A 27,513-nucleotide genomic window follows, 5' to 3' on the forward strand; every position below is an offset into this window, starting at 1 on the left:
ATGGCAAGTTTCGTTATTTTATTAATTACATTTCCTAATTCTATTGTCCTCACAAGGTTTAAATACCCTGAACATCCAATATTGATACGTTTCACAGTGAAGACAGGATTTGAGCTTCAGATCGGTGGAGAATCATGTACAGTAGTGAATAAAGCCCATCGGAGGGACAGACGCATTACATCGACGGGGCTGAGGAAATCAGAAGGTGCAAGTTCCACAACAATTTCACAATATATACACCAACTTAATTTCTTTCAAGTTATTCAGAGGCAACATTATCAAAAAAAAAGAGTTACTGATGTGCTGTTAAAAGTCTATTAATGATAAACTTGGGCCGAGAATATTAATTACAGAACATCTGGCACAAAGTAAGAAATAAATACAACGTACGACTCGTCAACAACGAAATAAATTAACCTCCTCTGGCCCAGAGGAAGACCAGTAGGTAGTTGTGCATGGTTTATATCTGCTGACCAGCAGAGGACATGAGAGTTATGGCAAATATGAGGCTTTTCTCAGACTTAATACAAATGAGATGAAATGATGAAATAAACATGAGGTCTAGTGTTAAAATGGATCTTGGCAATGCATATTATAAATATAGCCAAATGTAAATACGATGCGTTTTAACCTGCAAAATCTCTTCGATTAGAGTAGTGATAGACCGATATATCATGCAGACGGATTCAAACAGTGATCTTTGGCAGTTTTTTTTTTTTTTTTTTTACTTTTCTCCAAAGCTGCATTTATTTAAAAGGGAAAAATAGCTAAAATACAGTAAATATTAATATTATGGAAAATGAATTAATTTGAACTTTTAAATGTTGGCGAATAAGATTAAGATACATAAGATAGAATAAGAAAATAATTAATGCCTCTTCAGTAACGAATCAGCACTTTAAAAAAAGATCAGGTGACACTGAAAACTGCTTTAAGGACACTGAAACTTCATCTTTGTTTACTATTTGAATATATTTAAAAGTAATTTGTTCCAGAATTGAAATTTATTTCAGTCATATGAAATTGTTTTAACCATTTTACTGTATTTTTGTTCAAGTAAATCCAGCCTTGGTGAACAGAAAAAATAGCATTAGTAAAATTATTAAAACTATTACTAATCATTAGAGTGTAAAATTGACTATAGACAGACTGTAATTACATATCCTTTTATGTAAAATTGAATCCAATTCAGTAAAATTATCTCCCTCTTAATAGAATACACAATATTTTTATATATAGACAAAAATATTTCATTAAATTTGTCTACGCCGCATATTTTTTCACAATTTCATATATATATTTTACACATTATATAAATATAAATATATATATATATATATATATATATATATATATATATATATATAGTGTAAAATGTTATATTTTAACACATACATGTATCCCCTTTTACCAAGAGATTGTGCCTATATATAGCTTTATTGTAACTTTACCATTAAGTGCTAGTAATATTACTATGCATTTGTGGCATTGATGCATTTATAAAAAAATGTAATTACTATAATACTTAAATGTAATGTGTAAAGAACAACTGTATTATAAGATGTTACCAATAATAAATGTACAAATGTTATTTCCAGCTCTCTATATCATTGATTGAACTCGTTATTTATGCAAATTGGACTTATTAATTTATTCAAGTCTCATATCAGTCGATCACTTCTCTAGACTTTACTACGGCGCATACAATCTTGATTTGACATACAGGTAAGTTTGGATATTATTTCTTTGAGATAAAGGGTTACACAATATATATTTCATGTTTATGCGTTACCGTCATCTAACGTACAGGTCTATCCCCATGCTAATGTGTTTAGTATGACTGCGCAAGCTATGGGAAAGGATCTAACAATTGATCTACTCGCTATATCGTGTTTCTTTGTGAGCGTTACACTTTTCTGCACTTCTGATCGATCCAAAATCCTTGTTTTTCTGCACTATGGTGTGGGTGGAAATGTGAAAATCAGATGTCACTGGGACCAATGGCTACATGAATAGTGAACTTTCCTTCAATACCAGGCTGAAAATATTGGCGAACGCGTCCTCTGAAAGTCCGCTGACGTTCAGCTTCTGCCTCTAGGAAAGCAGGATTGCTTCAGATGGCTTTCGGCTCAAAGTGCTGGACAGGAGCAGTCAAAGTACGGTCCACTTCTGAGGCGGGACGGGGTCAGTGAGGGACCACTTCCTTTATAGAGGCGAGGGCAGAATGGATTCGCACGTGCAGCCGGTTCTCGAAGTCGTAACCGGCGTAATTCTCCTGTAAGCAAAGGTAATGAGTGAACTGAAATTACAGAATACGAGATGTTAAATGTACCTATTATGCAAAAATCACTTTTATAAGGAGTTTAAACACAGTTGAATGGCAACAGTCTGTGAATATAACCAGCTTCAAATTGTGGAAAAATATTTAATGAGCTCTCCCACCTTAGCATAGGGCAGCCATCTTGTTTTTGAATCTGCCACTATGCTAACACATAGCCATTTATAGCTCCACCATCTTTCAAAAAGAGGGCTGGGAGCAGAATCTCATTTGAATTACCACAGTGAATTACTCATTCGAATTACGACAGTCACCAAAATAGCACAATTAGGATCAAAGCCTAAAAGAGGCACTTTCAAAGAGTTCTAAAGCATTATTTGTGGGCTTTTTTGAGCTGAAACGTCACATACACACTTATTTTACATCTTGTAAAAAAGGGGCATAATAGGTCCACTTTAAATCAATGAGCACACTTGCATTTATAGTGGAAAAATGTGTAATATAATTTTGCTAAAAACACTGTATAGTTCAAAACTGTATAGTTAGATATTTTTTTTATTTATATGTAATTTAATTTAGATGTATTAATTTTTCATTAGTATTTTCAGCTGGACGTGGCTTTTTTTCTGTAAAATTAACAAAAATATATAATGTATGTGTGCATGCATCTATTTCCCAAGTGTTGTTTAAGTGGCCGATCACACCAAACACGCTTTTTGCATTGAGAGGCGCATCTTTTGAATGGTTTACTAATGCCTGTGAGTGTTTTCTGCGCTGCTTATGTTTCAACGCGTTTTTGCTGTTACGCGCTGTGCACATGCAGTTGAATAAAGTTACTCTGACTGGAAAAAGCGTGTTACGTCAGTCACGCCTCTTTCATTATCCAATCAAATGAAAGAAGAGGCAGAGTTTCTGTTGAGCTGACAGCAGTGTGTGTTGTCAAGACGACTATGGAGACTTTAAAAGATAGAGGCTGCGTCCACTACTCAGTAGGTACTGCATATGAATTTAAATGTACTACTCGGCCGTTAGAAAAGCATGTTCTAAACCGTTTGAATGTGAGCAGTATAAATGGAATTTAAATGTTCTACATCAGCCATTTTGTCATGGTCATGTGACCTACCCAGTTGCGTCGCTTCACTCCCATTCATGAATTCTCTCGCGGGGCATCATGGGATAGTGCAGCGTGCAAAGGATACACACTTCAGAATCTCGTTGGTAGTAGTACGTCATCCGGGTACTTCTTGCATATTAATTTTCGAATTCTATGAATTTGGACATACTACTCGGCTCGCATACTGATTAAAGCGTACTGTATAGTATGGAAGTATGTGGTTTCGAATGCAGCCAGAGAGACTAGTTGTCGCTGTTTCAAGTTATCCAGAGCTTTATGACTTTACAAATCTTGAATATCAATATTATTAAATATCACAATTATAACAATATCCATAGCAACACTCGCACACAATACGCAGCTGATACAGTTCTTTCCTTCGTGACAAGAAAAAAAGAAGCATGGTGTGCTTTTTTGTCAACAAAAAAGGCAGCATAGTGCACCTCACGTTTGTGAAACGTAAAAGCGTGTTCGGTGTGATCGGTCCCTAAAAGTGCAAGGAATTTACGGTATTTAATGTTTTTTCTTCTGTTCTATTTTTCTATTTCAGTCTTATTTCTTTTAGACTGACTGTAATTAAAGTTTTTAAAATAATTTTCCAGGTCAATATGGTCAATATTATCAATTATTTTTTTCGATTGGTTGCACAACAGACCAGTGTTGTCCAATGACTTCACCTAATTAACCATTTCAATTCCACTTTAAGCTGAATACTAGTATCTTCTAAAATAACTAGTAAAATATGATGTACTGTAATCAGGGCAAAAACACAATAGTTATAGAAACTTTTAGGTTTAAAACAATGTGTTGTAAAATATTTGAAAATGTATACAGTCAGGTAATAGTAGCATTAAACATATCCTACCTTGGCCTGAAGCAGCAATGACCTTCCTTTACTCAAAGTCTTGGAGGGGAAAAATATGAGTTAACAACGAATCCTCTCATATCTTTTTAATGAGAGTCAGTTTAAATCAAATCAGCTACACAAAGAAATGAAGAAATATTTAAATGTAGTTTAGCCAGTTGAAATTTGAGGATATATTGATTTACCTCAGGTTTAGCAAGTAAGACGCAGCCCAGCTCGTAGCAGGCATAGGGCTGAACGTAGCTGTTATTGAGACGACCGTATTCATCCTGCGCTGCCAGCTGGAATGACTATCAGCAAAAACAAACAACAGCAATAATTAACACACAATATGAGAGAATCAACAAAATATGCTTAAAACATGCGCTGTAATCTGCATTCTGTTGCTGCATTTGTTCCAAAAATGCTTTTTTGGCTACCTCGAAGTTTAGAAAATTCAACTCAAGTGGAAAATTTGAAAAGGGACAAAAACATCCCCCGAGTAATCTAGCGCTAGTGACGTGATCATTGTCAACTCAGCATATAGGAGCGAACAAACCTGCAGAGCGTCTTTAATGTTTCCCAGGCATTTCTGAATAGCACCGAGCAGCAGGTGTTTCAGGCCTATGCTTGACTGGTCGTCGAGCCCCTGCAGCACTGAAAACAGCAGCAACATCACTGTTATCATGAGGGAAAGAGACGCTCAACACTCACGCACACTCTCAACACTCTCCTTACCTTGGTTCATAAGCTGGAGTTTAGAGGAAGAGCAGTTCGGAAGAGCTTTCCATAAGTACAGCACCTCCACTACTCCCAGGATGCACAGCTCTCGCGTTAAAGACACTTTCCTCAGTTTCTCTGCCTAGTAAGGAAAGAACAGCAGAATATAAATATTTTTAATGTACATTGTTTTTATAATGATAGCTTAATAGATTCAACATATTTCCATAATTATTTTAATAAACCCATTTAGTATAGTTCTTATGGTGGCATGAGAAAGCCAACATACTGTTATACTACATAAACTTAATATTCTTCCGTCTTCTTCTTCTTAACACATCTCCTCCTAGACCGCTCATACTACAAACACCAATCTAACTCCAAACTAAACTGAATTAAGTTGCAATATCTTTTCTAACTTATGGTTTACCCAAAACTGACCCGGAAAAAAAAAAAATCCCATTGACTTAACCTTGGACCAGATTTTGAAATCTCATAACTTTGCGCCAGACGGTCAGACAGACTTAAGTTTGGGCTCATTTAACTCAGACTACCAATCTGCCAATCGCTGATGACCTTTCAATTTACTAGCCACACCCTAGCAACCACTTACGGCACACTAGCAACTGTCCCATATACTTTCATTGTAAAATACTGCCATTGACTTCACATTGGACATACTAACAACATACTGTACCAATTTATACTAGAAACATACTAATCATACTTCAAACATGCGTATTCATACTAAATTAATGCCAACAACATGCTAGTTTATACTAGAAACATGCTAGCAGAATGCTAACTCTTACTAGAACTATGCTAATTTATGTTAGCAGCTGCCTACTACTCAGAACACCTTAGCAACCACCTAGCAACACCTTAACAAGCGCCTAGCAACACTTTAGCAACCACCTAAAAATTACTTAGCAACTGCTTTGGAACCATTTAGAACACCCTAGCAACCACCTAGCAACCGCCTAGCAACACCTTAGCAACCATCTAGCAATTTCTTAGCAACCACTCAGAAAACCCTAGCAACCACCTAGCAACACCTTAGCAACCATCTAGCAAGGCCTTAGCAACCACTCAAAATACCCTAGCAACCACCTAGCAACTCATTAGCACTGACCTAGAACACCTAAGCAATCGCCTAGCAACACCTTAGCAATCACCCAGAACACCCTAGAAACTGCCTAGCAACAAATAAGCAAATGCCTAGCAATGCCTTAGCAACCACTAAGAACACCATGGCAACCACCTAGAACATCTAAGCAACCGCCTACCATTGCCTTAGTAACCCCTCAGAACACCCTACCAACCACCTAGCAACACCTTAGCAAGGCCTTAGCAGCCACTCAAAACACCCTAGCAACCACCAAGCAACACCTAAGCACTGACCTAGGACAACTTAGCAATCGCCTAGCAACACCTTAGCAATCACCCAGAACACCCTAGAAACCGCCCAGCAACAAATAAGCAACTGCTTAGCACTGCCTTAGCAACCACTAAGAATACCATAGCAACCACATAAAACACCCTAGCAATGCCTTAGCAACTACTCAGAACCCCCTAGCAACCGCATACCAACAACTTGCAACCACCTAGCAACAGCTTAGCAACCACTTAACAACTACCTGGAACACCCTAGCAACACTTAAGCAACTGCCTAGCAACCATTCAGAGCACCTTATCAACCACAAAGCAACGCCTTAACAATCAGTCAAAATACACTAGCAACGTCTTAGCAACTGCCTAGCAACCACTCAGAACCCCCTTTTAACAGCCTAGCCAGAAACATGCCAATCCATAATAGAACATGCCAACATGCATTTATCTCTCTATGCCGACTGTTTCAAACTTCTTAAACTACTTCAATTATTTAAACTTTGTGACCACTTTAAACTTTCAGACGAGGCTCTCAAGACACCATAAAGTTTGTCTACAAACTTTACTTTTCTAGTTATATAATAGCTACAAATATATCACACAATCAACATTTAAATATTGATTTTACGTTGTAAAACAAGCTACAACTCAGTAACTGCAATTATAAAAACAAAATGGCAATTAAAACAAACATTCAATATCATTGCATAAGCGTAATATATTAGTATTTAATGTTTAATATCAATAATTGAATCTACAAACTGCTATACAAAAATTACATTATAGCCATGAGTTTGTATGTCTTTAAACTGCTAGATTTAAACTCATCAGTCTAAAAACAGCATTTTGTAATGTTCCTTTTATCTATGAATGTTTAAGTGAAACTACTTAAAGCAGAAAGCTCACTCTTTTCAATGCAAACTGCTCAATCTGATTGTTTTTGCGTTTGAAAAGCTTCTGGACGTCTCGGAAAACCCCCTTGGCTCCCTCCAGATCTCCAGAAGCCCCCTGACATACTGTGAGATGGAAAAGTTGTTAATAAATGGCTCATTTCATAGAGATGTATGAGAGAGTTTGAGAAAGGGTGTGATCTGACCTCCGGTGAGGTAAGCATAATAACACTGTGACCATCGGGACTCGTTCTTCAGCCGCTCGAATGACCTGAAGGCATCTTCAAAACTCATTTCGATCATACTGCACCATCCTGAACAGACACAACACACAGAAAGCAATGAATTATTCACTGTTCTTGAAGGGATAGTTCACCCTTCAGTTTCTTCTGTTGAACAAAGAAGATGTTTTGAAGAATGCTGGATACTGGTGGGCATTGACTTTCATAGTTTGTTTTTCCTGCCATAGAAGTCAATTACTACCAAGCTTCTTCAAAACATCTTTAATGGGTTAACAAAAAAAAAACAACAACCAAAAATATAGTTAATTTAGGTACTTTTCATCTTAGGTAAAACTATATATATATAAACATATATATTTATTTTTACAACAGTTCTGTCTGGTTCTCGAATCTGATTGGCTGATAGCCGTGCGATAATTCCGTAATAACAGGACTCGTACAACCTCCTCAAACTTGTGTATTACTCCGCCCACATAGAGTGACAGCAAATGAATAAGCTCCCTACAGTTTGACAAATATTGCTGCTGTTGGACAACATAGTATACTTTTGAGGCTTTTGAGGTGAGAATGTAGAAGTTTAGATGGCAACTATGCATTTTATTTATAAGGATAGTGCCTATTTGAAATATTTATATTTTTGAAGATACAGCGCGTTGGGATTTATCAGCCTGTCATGAGCAGAGCAAAGACGGTTGATGTAATAATAATGAGTCCTTAGAGGTGAAAACTCAATGTAATTTCTAACAACATCTGATCAAATGATTATTAAACTGGTAAGTAACATTCTAAATCAAACTCCCTCTCTTTTGTATGTTGTAGTGCTGCATTTATACCATAGTAATTATAGTGTATTGAGTGTGAGATGGGACTTGCATATCAGAAATGTATGCATTTTGTGTTGACCACTCTATGTATAACACAGAGTCACTTTTTGGTTGGTCATCTGTTTCTAATGAGTCTACTGTTACTGCAGACTAGTTCAGTAAAAAGACAGAAAGAAGAAAATTCTGCATGTGTTCAGGGTTTTTCCTCATTGCAAACACAACAGTCATATGGTAGTCTTTGTGTTGTTTTGGCTTTTTCTGGGTTAATTATTGTGATATCCCGATTGCAAATGAGAAATACTGTGAAATGTCTCTAGACTGATGGCATTACAGCCTTAAAATCTTAAAATGTCATCAAAATAACCTGTTTTGTCATCACTTTAGATATTATGCTAGAGAATCATTCAAATATTAGCTCTAAAATGACGTTGAATAAGCAACGGTTTCTGCTGTTGACGTCAGCTGCAGATGTGAAGGAATGGCGAAAGAAAGGATTTTGAGACTCTGTGTTTGATTTTCTTCTTACACACGATTATGCTGTCAAACTGTTGTATGATTGCAATATCACACTCGTAGCAGTGCAATATGGCTATATATTGTCACTGGTGGGACACTAACACACGCCTTCCACCAGTGCCGATATACAGCTAGTAAGCTGATTACAAGTCTGTACCGATTTCATAGAGGCACACGTGTTGAATCTCTCTTTGGTCTGAGGCGAACTCCAGAGCATCCTGAAATGATGCCAGCGCACTGTTGATTTGGCACTGAAAAAGAGCAAAAATTATATATAATTTATATAGCATATATTATGGGCAGTGATTAAATGACCAATTAGATTTGCATGACCATTGTCTATATAGAATAAATCATTTATAACTATGATTAAAATATAATAAACATTTGAACTTATCAACATAATACAATTACTCCTAATACTGATATAATTACAGTTGCTTTGTGTATATCATACACAGATATAGCTAAAAAGTAGAATAAGACAAAAATTATATAAAGTGATCTCTAAAAATGTTTGTACAGGTATGTGTATTTATAGAAATTTAGACTGTCTCTATTTAAGTAATAATATTTATCTAATTGTTATCTTTTTGTTATTACTTAAGTTTATTTGCATGAAATACTTATTTTATGTATCATTTGTAATCTCATATATATATATATATATATATATATATATATATATATATATATATATATATATATATATATATATATATATATATTTTTTTTTTTTTTTTTTTTTTCTGCCACTATGTTCTGGTCAACTCTGTTACACCTGTTATAAAGAGGTTATAACAATCTTTTAAGCACTGATAGAAAAAGCATGTGACGCTGTGAAGAAATGTCAGTATTCTTCTCTCATTCATTTGTATAGGATACACCAACAGTAGATTAAGTATACGTCAACTCTGCTACTGTGATATTTCAGTAAATATCTCATTGACTTTTTAAAAACAATAATATCAAAATACATACAAATTTGTTTTAGACATGACATGTGGTATCTAGTTTGAGGTTAGCATCTTGAGCTAAAGCACAAAATGGTGACCGTGTCAACTCTGTTAGTGGTTTAAAATGTTTAACAATAAGTTAAACAACAATTAGTAACAGAATCAAATGTTCCCTTTTCACATTTTACATAAAAAATACTGTCAATTATACACTAGTTGTATATCATTCCAGTTTAAGAAAAATTAAATGGAAATGCTTTAAATGTACCCGCAATTCTGTAATGAATCTTATAATTGGCTGGCTTTCCTTTCAATTGCTTTTTCTCGACCACATCCCTGTAGTCTCATTTAAGTCAGGCCACATGAAACCCTGCCATCCTTTCTCAAAAGAGCATTTGTTTTCCTCTAGCAGCAGTCTAATGTCAGCTCGACACTGCAGGCAGTCTGAAATTAGTTTTCAAGATGTTTGATATGTTAACCGTTGGCCTTGGATACCTTTTATCGTCTTCAACACTCCCACTACTTAAAGACAGTAACATAGTAATTACACATAATCGCTGAAGCATAAACCGCACCATTATTTCAATTACACAATCGATTTTCAAGCTCTAGTTTCAATTCACCTCTAATCTCTGCACGCGTCCCTTGAAGAAGATGAAGAGAGAGGAGTTTGGGTAAACCATGGCCTTCTTCTGAAGGATGGCTTTGGCCTCCAGGAGCCCAGCACGTGAATCTGAGCCATCTAAAGCGAAGAACGGTTGAACCACGGTGTGGTACCATAACAGAGCCAAACTGGGAGAGAAAACGTAGAAGAAGTCAAACAGAAATAATGTACTGTACAGAATATAAAAGTCATGGTGCAGTGGAAAAACAATGAATATTGTGTACGACCCCCATTAGCTGCATCCATACATCTCTGCAGTGACTCAAATAACTTATTAATAAAGTCATCTGGAATGGCAAAGAAAGCGTTCATGCAGAACTCCCAAAGTTCATCAAGATTCTTTGAATTCATCTTCAATGCCTCCATCTTACTATTTCAAGTCTATAGCAACGAAATTTAGCATTTTAACCAACAGTAGACCTACACATAAAATTATTATAGTTTTTTACTGTATGTTTAAGAAAAAATCATAATAATAGCTATCTCATATTAACCTTTATTTTACATCTACAGAATCGTGAGAATATCGTGATCTTTATATTAGACAAAAAAAATTTCGATGCTCATTTTAGCCAGAATCGTGCAGCTCTAGTATCAAGACTCAATAATGTTTATATCTGGTGACAGGGCTGGCCAATATTGGAGCACCTTGACCACCTTTGCTTTCAAGAACTTTGATATGAAGGCTGAAGTATGAGAAGGAGTGTTATCCTGCTGAAGAACTTGCCCTCTCCTGTGGTTTGTAATGTAATGGGCAGCACAAATGTCTTGACACTAGAGCTGCACAATTCTGGCTAAAATGAGCATTGTGATTTTTTTGCTTAATATAAAGATCACGATATTCTCACGATTCTGTAGATGTAAAATAAAGGTTAATATGAGATGGCTATTATTATGGTTATTTCTTAAACATACAGTAAAAACTATAATAATATTATGCGTAGGTCTACTGTTGGTTAAAATGCTAAATTTCGTTGCTATAGACTTGAAATTGTGGACTTAAACAGACACTAAATACCACCCTCTCTGTGGTAACAGGTCACAACCAGCTCACATCACTTGTGATTTCACAGCCCCAAATACATCATTACATTAAGACAGAACTTACAGTATGTGACTCTTTTAACACCACTGAACAAAATTGGTGTCCATGTTGCTGAACAACGTATATAAAGCAATGTGAAGACTTGTGCAGCCATCTTTGCTTCTCTCCTGAACTTGAAAATATGATTGGCAGAATCGTAGAAATGCTGAATTAAGATCGTCTAGGGCAGTGGTCACCAAACTTGTTCCTGGAGGGCCGGTGTCCTGCAGATTTAAGCTCCAACCCTAATCAAACACATCTGAACAAGCTAATCAAGATCTCACTTGGTATACTTGAAACATCTAGTCATGTGTGTTGAGGCAAGTTGGAGCTAAACACCGGCCCTCCAGGACAGAGATTGGTGACCCCTGGTTTAGGGGGTCGAATCGAGAATGCAATCTTTTTTTGATGAATTGTTCAGCTCTACTTGATAGCGCAGGATGGTGATGTTGCCATCCACTTAGCAGATTTCTAAACCCAAACCATGATTTTTCCTTCACCAAACTTGACTGATTAGGAGGCATTTGTTTTTGTGCTCCTCCTCTCATCTTTCACTGGCAGCAAACTACTGGTTAAAGCGGCATGGCTAAGCATATTTCACCTAAGCCGCCAAGGATCGTCATTCCAGAGCAGAGAAAATTGGTCAGATTTTGATTAAAGATTACCAAAATTAGTTGTTTTTTTTTTGATTAGTGGAATAAGTTAACTAACACTAACTGTGCATTATTGAATAGTCAGTTTTGACTCTATATGGTCTTTAACAGTACTTATGAATGGTTACGGTTTCATTCAGAAAATATATTTGCTCTAGCAGCACAGATTGGAAAGCAGCATCTGAAGAACAAATTGGAAAGGTTTTGTCCCCGACTGGATTAAGTATGCTTAAATTCATCTCTATTATTAGAGAGGCTCCGCAATCTGTCAGCCGCTGGCAACAAACTGCCCAGAACAATGAGTTTTAGAAGAGGTGAAACAAGGGTTAGGAACAATGGAGCGGACTCTGAAGCTATAACTAAATAAAAGTAAAAAGATGAAATATGAACAATGTTTGACTGTATAAAACATTTGGTGATGGTACAGCAACCTATGCAGATGCTTGGTGTTTCTAAGGTGTCATTGATGTCAAGTTTTGAGTGTTGCTAGGGTGCTTGTTTTCAGGCTGTGGTGTTAAGTGGTTGCTAGTGTGTTTTGAATGGTGTTGCTACCATTATGCTTTTTATTGTGGATGGTTGCCAGGTTGGTATGAGGTTGCTAAGGTGTTTGGGTGGTTGCTAAGGCATTGGCAGGGTATTCTGAGAGGTTGTTTGGATTTTTAAAATGGTTAATAAGGTGTTTTGGGTGGCCTTACAACATGAGATGAATGTTTGCCAGTGTTTTGCTCAAAAGTTGGATGTTCTGATGATTGTTGGGCTATTGTTAGGTTGTTATGAATGTTCTTGTTGCCAGGGCATTGCTGTGTTTGGCACTTTAACTGGTGTTTCGGGTAGTTGCTAGGATGTTTCAGGTGGTTGCTAGGCTGTTACATTGTGGTTTCAAAATGGTTCAGGGTGCTTGGTAGGCCATTCAGCTTAGTTGCAAAGATGTTGTTGAGATGTTCTGGCTGGTTGCTAAGGTGAGATCGATGTTCTCGCCGCCAAAATAGATGCAGTGGCTTTATGCCAAGGCAATAGTAAGTGGTTGTTCTGTTCTGAGTGGTTGCTAGGCTGTTTTCTGGGTGTTTGTCAAGATATTTAATGTTGTTGTTCTAGGTGGCTGCTAACATGACTGCTTTATGATATGTAAAACAGCAGACCTGCAAAGTAGTTTTCTTTCAATTGCTTCTAAAGTCTTTTGGTTGGTGAAAATAAATGAACAACAGAATCATCATATATTTAATAGTTTTAAAATGAATTAAAAAAAAAACTTAATTCTTCATTAAAGCTATATTTATGTTCTCTAGTTGTGTCTGCATCATCAACATCCCCTAGCAATCTATGCCTCTAATGCCCTTTATCTCTAATTGTAACCTTTCAGATGCCATCAATTATGTAACCGCAGTGTGAAGCCGGTTCAGCATGTGCTCGCATACAAAAATGCGTCACTGTGCACAGTAAATCAGCAGAGGGATTTACTTCTGGCCAGCAAACACAAAACACTTCTAATAATCAGACTTGAACTGAGGGACATTTACGCATTTATCCAAAGCGACTGAAATTGCATTGAAGGTATGCAATTATCAGTTCTTGCTTTCCCTGTGAATCAAACCACAACCTTGCCCTTGCTAATGCCACACTCCAGTATTTGAGCTGAAGCAAGAAAAATCAAGAACTGCCATTTCTAAGGTCATTGTTTCAAAAACCAGGACACTTTTAATATATTTTGTCTGTTTGTTTACACGACAACATCACCGTTTTCAACTTTCTGACTGGCCAATATGGCTTTATTCTAATGTTGGGTTTATAGCAAACACGTTAGACGTGATAAAGGTGAATTCTGCACATTCACATTTGCATTATGCAATTCTGAGTGTGGTTCACACAGGTGAGTGGGCTTGACAAACCACCTGTAGAAAACACACTCATCTCCTTGACACTTTAACTGACACTTGCACCAGTTTTTACACACACACACACGCACGCACGCACGCACGCACGCACGCACGCACGCACGCACGCACGCAGGCACGCACGCACGCAGGCACGCACGCACGCACGCACGCACGCACGCACGCACGCACGCACGCACACACACACACACACACACACACACACAGACAGACAGACAGACAGACAGACAGACAGACAGACACAGTTGAAGTCAGAATTAACCCCCTTTGAATTTTCTTTTCTTTTTTTTAAATACCAAATGATGTTTAACAGAGCAATTAAATTTTCACAGCATATCTGATAATCTGATTTTATTTCAGCTAGAATAAAAGCAGTTTTAAAATTTTTAAACCCATTTTAAGGTTAATATTATTAGCCCCTTTAAGCTATTTTTTTTTCGATAGTCTACAGAACAAACCATCTCTCTACAATAACTTGGCTAATTACCCTAACCTGCCTAGTTAACGTAATTAACCTAGTTAAGCTTTTAAATGTCACTTTAAGCTGTATAGATAAAATATTATGTACTGTCTGTAATCAAGATAAAATAAATCAGTTATTAGAAATGAGTTATTAAAACTATTATGTTTAGAAATCTCCTTTAAACAGAAGTTGGGGAAAAAAAATAAACAAACAGTGGGGCGAATAATTCAGGAAGGCTAATAATTCTGACTTCAACTATATGTACAAAGGGCTCAAACTTACAACCTTTTTGGTCACATATGCATCCAATGTGCAAATGCATAAATTTGTTGCTATGCGACTGAAAAATGTTTACTGCATGTGCGGATTTAGGAGACAATCATGCAGAATGCATCTTTGCACCTAAAAATGTGAAACGCAGTGCCCAGGAATAATTTAAAACAGTTGTCATGTCTACAGTAAATAAATCATGCAATGCCTGCTCTACCTTTAAGCTCTTTTTATTAGCACACTGCTCTAGAATCAAACCGGAATGGATAGGTTAATATCAGCTGTCAATCAGTCAGGCAATGCTTTCTGCGTTCAGGTGACGGGGAGCAACATCTGCGAAAATTTAAAGCGCTGAAGAAGAGAGAATGAAAAGCACTGACAGATTTTGTTTTAGAAACCACCTAAAGTTACAAATAATGGCACATCTGTTTAGTGATACACTTTTCGAAGAGAGGATAAGACTCCTACAGCCATACACTGTAAAAGTCTGGTAGAGTTTGCAGGTAACTATTTACGCGCTTTTTGCGACGATCCATTTAACCGTTAGGATGTTGTCGGCCATGCAAGTGGCAACTATATGTAAAATGTAACACCGCTTACATCTTTTCAAAAAGGCTTGCATTCATTAGGATTAAACAACTATTGCACCTCATGAAAAGACCATTATTGCTATTAAAATTACGTATGCAAATATCAGACACCACCCGTGAGAACATCAGAGTTAATATCGATAACTCGGTTAATCTTATTCATGCAGTCTGTGCAGGTGGTCGCCTGCCAATGTTTTTTTTTTTGTTAGTTAGTTTTAATTAGTGTTGATTTTAAACGCAATAAATATGTTAATATAACACTTGTATTAATGGTGCACATAATACTTGGTGGGTGAGCCTACATTTTGGCTGGTGTGACTACATTTTTAAGTTAAGAACACCAGTGCTACCAAACAAAAAGTTTATTATTATTAAGCCCGGTATATATTTATATGCTTTACACCAGTCAGTGAGCTTCTCTCTATAAAAAAAAAAAAACACTTCCCCCCCTCCTAACTCTAGCACTTGATTATCTGAATATCTGATTAACAGTTCCTGTGTATAATAAGCACTTGTGTGTATTGCCTCTTGTTGGATCGCTGAATGTCTCCTCAATTGAGTTCTCTTTAAAAAAGCCGCTTTGGACAAAAGTGTTATCCAAATGAATAAATGTAAACGTAATGATGTAAATGCATTGACTTTGTATGCAACTTATTCACGCTTATATTTAATTCTGAGTTTCGTATGAACCAAACATAAAAGACTTGTATCACCGCCTGTTGGTTTGGCATGCAGTAACAGTGGATCACAATTGCACTTTTATATGAAGGCAGGTAAATTGCAAATAATTGCTAACAACACAATCTTACGTGGCAAGGGGCGCCTTCATGTCCTTGCTCTCGCTGGCATACGCTAAAGAGGCCAGACCCTGGTGTCGATCTCCAGGGAAGCCCAGCAGGTTCACAATCTTCAGCAGGTGTGGAGGCACCATAGAAATACACAAGTGAAAGAGCCCATAGCCGAAACTGACTGAGCCTTTCAGGCGGTCTAGAACCTCATCTGTTACCCGTCCGCCGCTGCCGGTCGAGGTGTTGTGGTTGGCCTGGTCAGAGGCCAGTGCCCCCTGCTGGTCAGAGGAGCGTCTGCGACAGGCTTCTTGAAGCTGACTGATGTCACTGTAGCATTTGTTGTACATCTTCCAGGCCTTGCGGAGGATCCAGCCTCCTTTGATGTATGCTGAAGGGGAACAGCCAATTACAAGGTTAAAGGATGGAAAGTATTTGTATGACTCTTAACTAATGATCTCAAACTCAATTCCTGGAGGGCTGCAGCTCTGCACAGTTTAGCTCCAACCACCTCCAACTCACACCTGCTTATAATCTCTAGTTGGCTTGAACACCTTGAACACCAAGTGCTTGTTTTTGATTAGATGCTCTACAGGAATTGAGTTTGAGACCTATGCTGTAAATCAGGGGTGCCCAAACTTTTTCATATAAAGGGCCAAAAAACAAATATCATTATTACATCTATAGCACCATATACCAAATATATAACATTAAAGTTGCCATGGGTAATTTCCTAATTGATTTCATAATATTTAAAAAATAAATAAATAAATAAATAAAAACATTACTTTAAATCGTATAAATGAATGCAGCATAACTTTTAGAAACTTATTGCAATAAAAACATGACAGTGAAAAGTGGAGTTCAAAGCTGAATACACTAGTCAAGCAGAGTCTGTCTTTCTCTTAATTTGCTTACCAAAGTCTCTGCATCGTCCTCTATCCATCAGGTGACAGTATGTACAGTTAAATTAAATTGTATTCATTTACAGCATTTACTTGAAACATTTAATTTCAGTTAGCTTTTAACAATAATACAAACAAACAAAAGGTTACATTAGATTTGAAATGACAATCTCTAAACCATCCACATCATTCTCAGATGGTAAGGCGGGCCAAATCAAAGGTTACAATGGGCCAACTTTGGCTTGTGGGCCCTAGTTTGGGCATCTCTGCTCTAAACCATCATAACCTAATATTCTGCAGCATGACAGTTGGTCAAATTAAATGTAAAAAAAAAAAATGAATTTTTAAATTTAAAAATAAAATTAAAGTATTATGGAAGCTTTTTTTGGTAAAATGCTAAATGATTTGTAATAATCAAAATTGGTGTGAAATTTTAAATGAAAATAATCAGCTCATAAAAAATGATAATTTTCATTAAAAAAATTCTAAAAAATATATATATAATTAAATACAATAAAATAAAAAATATGATCAAGTTAAAGCAGCATATTTTATTAGCACAAATTTGTTAATTATTAATTATTGAAAAATTAATTAATAATGATTTACTTGAAATACATCTTTGAATAAAAATATGTATACAGATATACAATTTTTTATATTAATAATTATATTTTTATTTCTGATGTTCTTAACATTTTGGTGAAACTGAATAAATGTAATAATCTTAGTTAATGTTTATTTTGAAATATTACATATATGATAAATTATATATTTAATAATAATAAAATGTAAATAAAAATATAAAATAAATTGACATCACAAATATATAATATATTTAATAAAATTAACCCTTGAATATTTTAAAAGCAAGTTTAATTGTTAAAATAAAAAAATCTATAAATAATCAATCAATAAATAAAATAAATAAATAAATAATAATAATAATAATTATAATAAACATTCAAATATAAAAAATGGCATCCTAAAGACATTTCTGACAGTTCAGGTGGAATCACCTGAGAGCTCCTGTTTGACGAATGACAGCACAGCTAGATAAACCTGACAATCAGCCACGATGATCTGCCTCTGAAGACGATCCACAATCTCCACTCCTGATCTCCCTGAGTCCATCTGGAGCCCAGAGAAAAAGCAACACGTTAATGTGAAGAATCAGACGACTGATGGCGCACAGTGATAGAAACAGACTTACGCTCTTCTTGATTTTGTTGCGGATGGTCTCGATGACGCCAGCATTATCGCTTTCACAGAGCTTTTCAGTAGTCCTCAGGTCATCGCTCGCCATCTGCATTTTCTCCTCCTCGAACGTCATCATGGCATTCTAGAATATATTGCAGATGTACAGTAATATAGGGCTGTGTGAAACTGGAAAACAACTAGCACTGCAATATTTCATTTTCTGCAATATATGGAAAAATGTAAGTTACATCAGAAGTAGATGACTTATAGGGACATTTCATAAAATGTTGTAATACATAATGTAATAAATGCTGTAAAACTAAGAACTATTTTAGTAAAAAAAATTATAAATTAATAAACATTATGTAATTAAATATTTAACTTTTCAACCAACAAAACTGAGGAACCAAAAAAATAACCTGTTTTAATCACATTTTTAGCCTAATTTACTACACGGTCAACATTTTATAAACTTACCAACAAGTTGTTAGAAAACGAATAATAATAAATGTATGTTTTTTTTTTTGTTTTTTGTTTTTTTTTTACAATTTTTTGCATGTTGCTATCATGATGCTAATAAGTTTAAGCATGTTGCTAGCCTGTTTTAGCACACTGTTGTAAATGCTCATGATCAGCAACATGTTAATCATACCTGTACTACAAATGTCCTAGCATCATTTTATTTAGCCCTGCCTGCTGCAGACAATGCTAGTAACACATAAACTCATGCCATACTTGAAACATGTTGGTATTTTGCTAACATGCTAGCATGATTCAGCACTGTAAACATTATAGAATGTTGCTAACATGCTGTCTGCCTACTATTAGCATGTTTTAACATTTTCTTAATATGTTTCTAAACAAAAACCTTTATTAATGTTTTTTTAACTTGCTTGTGTCATGTTTAACATGTTGTGGTACACGTTCAGGTACCATTGAGCCATTTTATTAGCACACTAGAATCAATTAGTAAATTGCGATCATGGGTAACTAACGATTATTTTAATAATCGATTAATCTGTCAATTATTCTTCCGATTAATCGATGAATCGGATATAAAAAAAAGAAAAACATTCATTTCGAACTATTTATTTAAAAACACATTACTTTCACTACGTGTATCTGATATGAATATTACACATAGGCAAATTATATTTGAATGGATGGTTAGACTTCTATAGACTTTCTTGTATGTTTTACAAACTCTAAATGTACTTTTTTACTTGCTACAAATTTTACTTGTGCTTGTGTGTATTTGCATGTCTAATACATAAAATAAGCATTGGGTGGTTAAAAACACTGCATAATTGTTATAATATGACACGTCTTTCTCTGGCTCAGCGCCAGCCAACGCACCAAACCTCAGTTTGAATTTTTCAATCTGCTTCGCGCTCAACTTAAGTTTATTTAATAATCAAACTTCTCTGCGTCGCGCAACACAGCGAATCGATTATGTAATTCGTTGCCAACGCTTTTAGCGATCGATTCCTTGTTGCAGCCCTAATTATTATTAACATAAATTAGCGCATTTCTAACATAAATTAACATTGTTTTTCCTAATATGTTTTTAGAAGTGAATTACAATTATCAAACCAATATAATAACACAACCTCATCTATGTTATACTAGAATAAATTAGCACACTGCAATCATGGTTAACACCATTAACATGAATTAGCATGTTGCTAAAACGTTTTAAGATGAATTAATGTTGCAAACACTTATTATAACATGTTTTTACATGACTTAGCATGTCGCTAGCATGTTTAGGCAGCGTGTTAGCATTTACAAGCCAACATAATAACTCAAATGCATCTGAAGGTCTTTTGTTAAACTAATCCTCCTTTGTTGATGACGCAGTAGTGCTGACTATCCTTTATCTCTGTTTTCCCAAGGGCCAGTTGACATCATAGTGACGTCACAGTCCACGTCCTGGAGCACTGGAGTTGATGTGAGTGGTTTTGACAAGGTTGTTCCCTAACTCTTAAGGAGAAACTCACAGTTTTCTGCACACTGCACAGTGTATTATATTACTCCGAACACCTCCTACTATTATTTAAAAATAGAATATGAAAGGGTGCTCATTACACAATGAAAAACAGATGCCTTGTGGGTATTACTGGCACGCACTAAAACATGTATATGGAATGTACACTGCTATTATTACACACTAATGGCACAAACATATTCTAAAATATTGTTATAAAAAACAACTATTGCACTTTTTTCCCTAGATTTTCTAGAAGCATTCAATTGCATTTAAAACTATTTGCTGTATTCCTGTAATATAAAATATGTCATATAAAATAGCATACAACTTTAATAAAGATAATTTTTGTATTTTATTCTCCTATATACTAATATTATACTAATATATAATGTATAAATATTTTTTGCTACTTGGACAACATAAAATATCACTTTAGGTATTTTTTTTCTTTGAATAGTTAAAAACTATTTGCACAAATAGCGTTAGACTGCTCTGCCTATTAAATAAAATAAAATGATAAAACTTGTTTAATTAATTGTAGAATTCAAATTTTGTCTCATTTTCTTTCCAATACTTCACTTCCTGTTAATGTGTGGATGAAACCGGAGCAGAGCGGTGGTTCAGAGCATTCGCTGACTCTGTCATATAACAGAGATGGACGAGGAACGACAGGCCGATGTCAGACTAATTACATAAGAAAATGTCCTTGGACGGCACAGCTATGTTCGTCCATTTTCCCAGCATGCTCTCTGCTAAACACTGCATTACAGCATAAAATACATACAATTGTACTTTATTTTTTAGTATTTGCATTATTTGATAGTATAGGCAACTTTCACTTTCACTTTTAAGCTGTAGCAAATACTGCAAATGCTCTCAAAATATCATTGAATTGAGTTCACTTACCAAGAAGCTGACAAAACTGGCACCGAAGCTCATCAGTGGACTATGGGTCCTGAAGACAGAATAGAGAAGCATGGGATAAGGCAAGTCTTCATGAAATAAGTTTTTAAGATTAATTCAGATTAAAAAAAAAAAAATCTGGTGATTTAGGGGCCGATCATACCGAATGCGCTTTTTAGTTCTGAGAATAGGAGGCGCACCGCACTGCCTTTTTTATTGACATGAAGAAAAGTGTGCTGTGCTTTTTATATTACTAAGCAACCACCAAATCAGCTGCTTATTTTGTGTGAGCGCTGCTGTTGATATTGTTATAAATGTAATAATTAATAATATTGTGGTATTCACAATTTGTGATGTCATACGGCTCTAGATAACTTAAAACAGTAACCACTACACTTAAAAAAAAAAAAAAAGTCCAGGTTGCCTTAAATTTTTAAGCTGGATCAAATTAACCTTTTGAGTCCACAGAACTTATATTGTTAAACTGACTTAAAAGAGCTTGCACAACCTATTAAACTAGTTAGAACATGATCAACTTAGATAAATAAGTTACAATTAACTAAAAACATATGCTGTCATGACTAATTGATCACATTTTTTTTACAGTGTAGTCTCTCTTTCAGTAGTTGTACAAAGTATTGTTATTCATTAAATTATCCAATAAATTTTGTATATTTTTAACATCCACACCTACCCCAAGCCTAAACCTAACAGTCACAGTAATGTAAAAACAGTAGTTGTATAATTGATGTTATTCATTAAATTACCCAATAATTGTGTTTTTTACGTCTACCCTACCCTAACCCTAACCGTCACACAAATGTAAAAACAGTAATTGTATCGTGTATTATTTATGTTATTCATTAAATTACCCAATAATATAATAATAATATAATAATATTTTTAACATCTACCCCTACCTAAACCCTAAACCTAATGGTCACAGTACTGTAAAAATATTAATTATTGTTATACAGTGTTACAAAAATGCCTTTGCATTCATTCGATTGGATAATGTACAAAAATACGCAACTGTCGAAGTGTGCTTTTTCTGAGTTTTTTTTTTCAACTGCAGGCACACATCACTCAACAGCAAAAACGGCAAGGCCTTAATCATGGTACATGTGCAAAAAAGCCCTTTTATTTTTTTAAATTACATTTATTAAATTATAATTCACGTTAAACAAGGAATTACCACATATGAAGCCGAAGCAATAAGCTGCTTATGGAATTAACTTTTAATCCATGAATATCTGTATCCTTAAGAATGTCTAAAGCAGTTTCTTCTGATATTTAAACCCTCAGGCTTCACGTATAAAATGTGCACCACATTTCTCCAATTTACTGCAAGATGTGAGTTATAAAATATATTAATTACTATTAGTCAACTGTAAATCAGCAAACAGACACATCGATGCATAAAAAGCTTTCTCCACTCAAAAAAGTGTGTTTTATCTCTCTAATCTCATCTGTGTGTGTATTTTATCAGCCGATGTTATTGAGTTCAGTTTGCACTCTTGCCTGAGGCGACATCGACCAGGCAAACACCATTCATCTGTGTGCCCATCATTATATTTATTTGTTGTACACAGAGAGTTTTCTAGAAGCTCACGAAGCGCCAGAAGGACAGCCTGGATTATATTAATGTTGAAATGTTTTTGTAAAATAATGAGAAGCACAAATCCCATGATTTTTGTTGTGAGCACTTTTAAATCTGTTTGATGAAATTAAATGAATGTAGTTAATTTAACTACTGTTAACCCTCTTAAAATGGGATTTTGACCTTTTATACCTCAGACATTTTACATTTTCATTTTACAAATCACAGAAGTATTCACAATATATTAAACTGATATTTAAATCAGTTTATTAAGACATGTGATAAGTTATAAAACAGCTCAAATGAATTTCTTTGATATGTTAAAGTCTGTACTGGTATTTTGAATTGGTGTTTTTATGATAGTTCAATTGTAAAATTTCAGTAATACATAGTGTAAAAATATTAATCTTTTTAAAGTAAATTTTGTTATTTTAGTAAATTTATTTAAACAAATAATGTGAATACATTACAAAGTAAACTTATGTTCATTTATTTTATTTGTTAGTATTTAGTTTTAATAATAATAATAATAATAATAAATGTAATATTAATAAACTGTAGAAAAAAAAATGTGTGATTTTATGGTTATAAAAAATTTGTATATCCAATAAAATTTTAAATAAAAAACAACAAAACAAAATCTATTTGCTTTGCTCCTAAAAAAATATTTAAAATAAATAAACTGTTTATATATATATATATATATATATATATATATATATATATATATATATATATATATATATATATATATATGAAATGAGAAAACCTAAATATTTTAAGTAATATAACAATGAAAAAATATTACAAAATATATAAAAAAAAGCAAAGTAAAAATTTTATCCAAAAATGTCTAAAAAGTCCTATAAAAAGGTAATATAGATGAAAGTGTTTGTAATTTTCCCATCAAATATACTTAAAATAAATAAATATATATGTTAGTTACAACACAAGACACACTATATGGTCACACTTTACAATAAGGTTTCGTTATTTATTGTTAGCTAACATATTTACTAAAATCCACTCATAATGAACAATACTCGTACAGCATTTATTCAAAACCATAGTTTATTCTGTAGTTACTAATGCATTATCAAAATTCATGCTTGTTAACATTAGTTAATGCACTGCCAATTAAATTAACAACTTTATTTCCATTACCTCAGGTTACCAATGATGCATACTATAATATACCTATTGTTCATTGTTTGTTCAAGTTAGTAAATACATTCTCTTATGGAACCTTAACCTAAACTAAGGGTCACCATATAAAATGTGTACATACATTTTAAATAATTAATACATAAAAAGTCTCAGATTGGTTGTTTAAACGTGTCAATTTAATGTTTAGATCTAAAATAAAAATGAAACAGATCAAATGTCATTTGTCTTGAGGTCCATTTTGGTCACATAAACAGAACAAGAATGGAAACAGGAAGCAGGCCGGCCAAATAACTCCCACTTTAAGCAAAACCAAAGAAAGCTTAATAATATCACTTCAATGTTTATAGACATAATAAAAACATATTTATTTAGTTTTATTAGTGGTAGTAGTATGTCCATTTTGGGCAAAGAATTAAAAGGCAGCAGCGAGGCCAAATAATTCAACTCCCACTTCAAGCAAAACCAAAGTCCAATAATACCACTTTAATATAGATAGAATTAAAACCAGACAGAATTATTTTTATTAGTTGTAGTATTATCAATAGAGGTTAAGTTGGTTTTATATTCATACATTTGTTGATTTTTTTAACAAAGTGAAAACTTGTGAAACATTGTTTACCACGCATTGAATATTCAGTCTGAAATAGCAAGTATGACTTAAAACAATATTAGCACTATTTAGTTGAATTAAAGGGGTGGTCCACTACGACATAATATGTTAAACTTTAGTTGATGTGTAATGTAGCTGTGTGAGCAAACAACATCTCTGAATCTAAGATGCTTAAAGTTCAATGCAAAGACATTGGCTTTTACAGATTTAGCTTAGCGAAGCCTACAGTGAACAAAGTTTGGGGACTACAAAAAAAAAAATCCAGGTTAATAATGTCATAAACCCTTCAGGTTACGCACATACACCACGCGCAGTAAAAGGGCAGGGCTCGAAATTGCGACCGTTTTGGTAGCATATGCACCAAAATTTTTATTCATGCGACCTCAAAATATATTTGGGAGTATTTGTGCGAGTGCATAAAATTGTTGTCTTGCGACCAGTTTTCACAGCAAAATGTTCAACACATGCGCGAAATTAGGAGGCATTCCCACATTAAGCATCTTTGCACCTAAAAACACCCAACGCAGCACCCAGGAATGGTTTAAAACAGTTGACATGTCAACTTGCTGTAGTAAACAAAGCCCGCAATGCTTGCTTCGCTTTCAGGCTCTTCTTATTGGCTCACTGCGCTAGAACAGAACGCCAATGGATTGGTTAATATCAGCTGTCAATCACTCAGTTCCAATGACAGTGAGCTACAGCCGCAAAATTTAAAGGTCTGGATAGAAGAGAATAAAAACAAAACTGACAGAATTAATCCTTTTAGAAACCACATAAAGTTACAAATAATGACACATCTGATAAGTGATCATGTAATGATTGTTAATCTAGCATTTGCACTTTTTAAAGAGTGGATAAAAAACTTCTAGTGGTTAAAGTCTGCTATGAAAATGACTAAAGCATTTACTGTAAAGCGGGTGGGACAGAGTTTTCAGGTAACAGCATTTGCCACCGAATCTGCATATTTTAAGCACGAGATGTTCTAACATTTAATCGTCATAATGCTGTTAGTCGTGCGACTGACCGCGTTTACCTTCGCTAAAGAGCATGCATTCACTGAGATGAAACTAATATTGCAGCTCATGAAAAGACCGCTTTTGCTATTAAGATGACGTATGCAAATAAGTTATATGTCAAGATCATCTGTGCAATATCAGACACCACCTGTGAGAACAGCAGGTATTATAGTTAGTTCAGTTTATCTCATTCACGTCAAGCAGTGCGTGCAGGGGCCGGTGGGTGCATGCAGATTTTTGTTTGTTTGTTAGTTTTTATTAGAGTTGATTTCAAATGCAATAAATCTGTGTATATGAAACGTTTTTTAACTGTGCTCATAGTTTTTGGTGGGTGTGACTAAATTTGTCTGGTGCGTCTAAATTGTTGAAGTTAGGAGCATCGATGCTACCAAGAAAAATAGTTGTTAATTTCGAGCCCTGAAGGGTTTGGCCAGAGGCGCTGCAATGTTATGGCAGAGATGCTTGGTGATGTAGAGCTGATCTGTGAATCACAGCACATTATGTTAGCTGACCAATCAGAGCCTCTTGAAGACGGGTCTTCAGAGAAATTAGTAAATATGATAGTCGTTTTCATGTTAGCGGAGTAGCTGTATATAATCAAAGTAAGATATATGAACAAATAACCTGATTTTCTACAAATGAAGCATGAGCACACATTGTTTTGCACACCATAAACACAACACAGCCTTAAAAATACACTCTGGACCACCCCTTTAAACAATGTCGTACTTGTCACTGGCTTGCTAATATGATATTGATATTTCTAATTAGCAAAGAACCCTTTTCTGAAATTATATATATATATATATATATATATATATATATATATATATATATATATATATACATACATATATATATTAAGGAGAATGTGCGAATATAAAACCCAAACTTTTACCCCAATGTTGTTACAAGGTCCATTTTGGTCATAAAAAAATTTATGAAAATAAAGGCAGCAGCGAAGCCAAGTGATTCAACTCCTACTTTAAGCAAAACCAAAGTCCAATAACATCCCTTTAATATAGATATAATAAAAACCAAACAGAATTTATTTGTTTTCATTATTATTATTTGTATCAAAGTCCATTTTGGTAAACGAAGGCAGTAACAAGGCCAAATTAATTCAACTCCCACTTCAAGCAAAAACCAAACACAGCCCAATAATATCACCAGTCATGAGCATAAAGTGAATATTGAATATGAATGTGACCTGTATCTCCTGAAGAGCTCGTCGCTTTCTCTAAAGCCATTATTGAGCAGCATATTGATGCCCTGAAAGGCGAGCTCGGCGTCGTCAATCTGCTCGGCTTTCTCCTCAACCTGCTGCTGCTGCGGGGAATCTGGGCCCGCCATCCTTTCTCCTTTTCTCCTCCACAAACCTAGAAACCCGCTCTTCTGCAAATAAAACGAGGAGGAAAATGAGGAAAAAACAACAGTCCGGTTGTTTGGTATTCCGCGCGCCGAATAAACAAATTACCGACTGAAATGATATTTCGCTTACCAATAAAACGCACGGCAGACCGCTGGAATGACTCGCATTTGTATGATTTGAGTTCTTCCGTGTCCTAATGCAGTGCTAAGATGTTTTTAGATGCGTAGTCGTGCCCCTCCATCAGCGAGCAGAGGAGCATCCACCGGCTGTTCGCTCGTTACGCAATATTTTAAACGAGCAACCGTCAGTGACGTGACCGACAGTCCCGCGACTGATTCACTCCGCCGAGGTGCTGTAGGAGACAGCAGGCGATTCGGCTTGGATTGGAAAGCAAACGCTTGACAGCTTCCTCCTGACAGAAACACGCCCTTTGGCTCCAACCAGGAAACCACTGAGACTTTAACCCGTTTACTCCCTGAATGATCTGAAGCTTTTGTGTCGCTTCACTAAGAAGATTCGTTCATTGTTTTTTTTCACAGAATTTCTTGTAGTGTTTGTTGTTAATTGTATAACAGT

The 27,513-nt window shown here is 35.0% G+C and overlaps 1 protein-coding gene across 1 annotated transcript; it reads right to left on the reverse strand.

The window, feature by feature from the left end:
• Positions 1–1,307: 1,307 nt before the first annotated feature.
• ttc39c (tetratricopeptide repeat domain 39C) lies at positions 1,308–27,404 on the reverse strand. Its single transcript, NM_001020568.3, has 15 exons — positions 27,067–27,404; positions 26,776–26,960; positions 21,176–21,224; positions 18,293–18,421; positions 18,099–18,213; positions 16,199–16,565; positions 10,397–10,565; positions 8,975–9,068; positions 7,442–7,549; positions 7,252–7,361; positions 4,975–5,098; positions 4,796–4,893; positions 4,443–4,547; positions 4,258–4,296; positions 1,308–2,275 (listed from the first exon to the last, which is right to left on the reverse strand). Exons 2-15 carry the CDS (start codon positions 26,916–26,918, stop codon positions 2,186–2,188), a joined length of 1,740 nt encoding a protein of 579 aa, NP_001018404.3. The 5' UTR covers positions 26,919–26,960; positions 27,067–27,404; the 3' UTR covers positions 1,308–2,185.
• Positions 27,405–27,513: the final 109 nt, after the last annotated feature.

Source organism: Danio rerio, chromosome 22 (assembly GCF_049306965.1).
Source record: "Danio rerio strain Tuebingen ecotype United States chromosome 22, GRCz12tu, whole genome shotgun sequence".
In the NCBI taxonomy this organism is placed as follows: domain Eukaryota; kingdom Metazoa; phylum Chordata; class Actinopteri; order Cypriniformes; family Danionidae; genus Danio; species Danio rerio.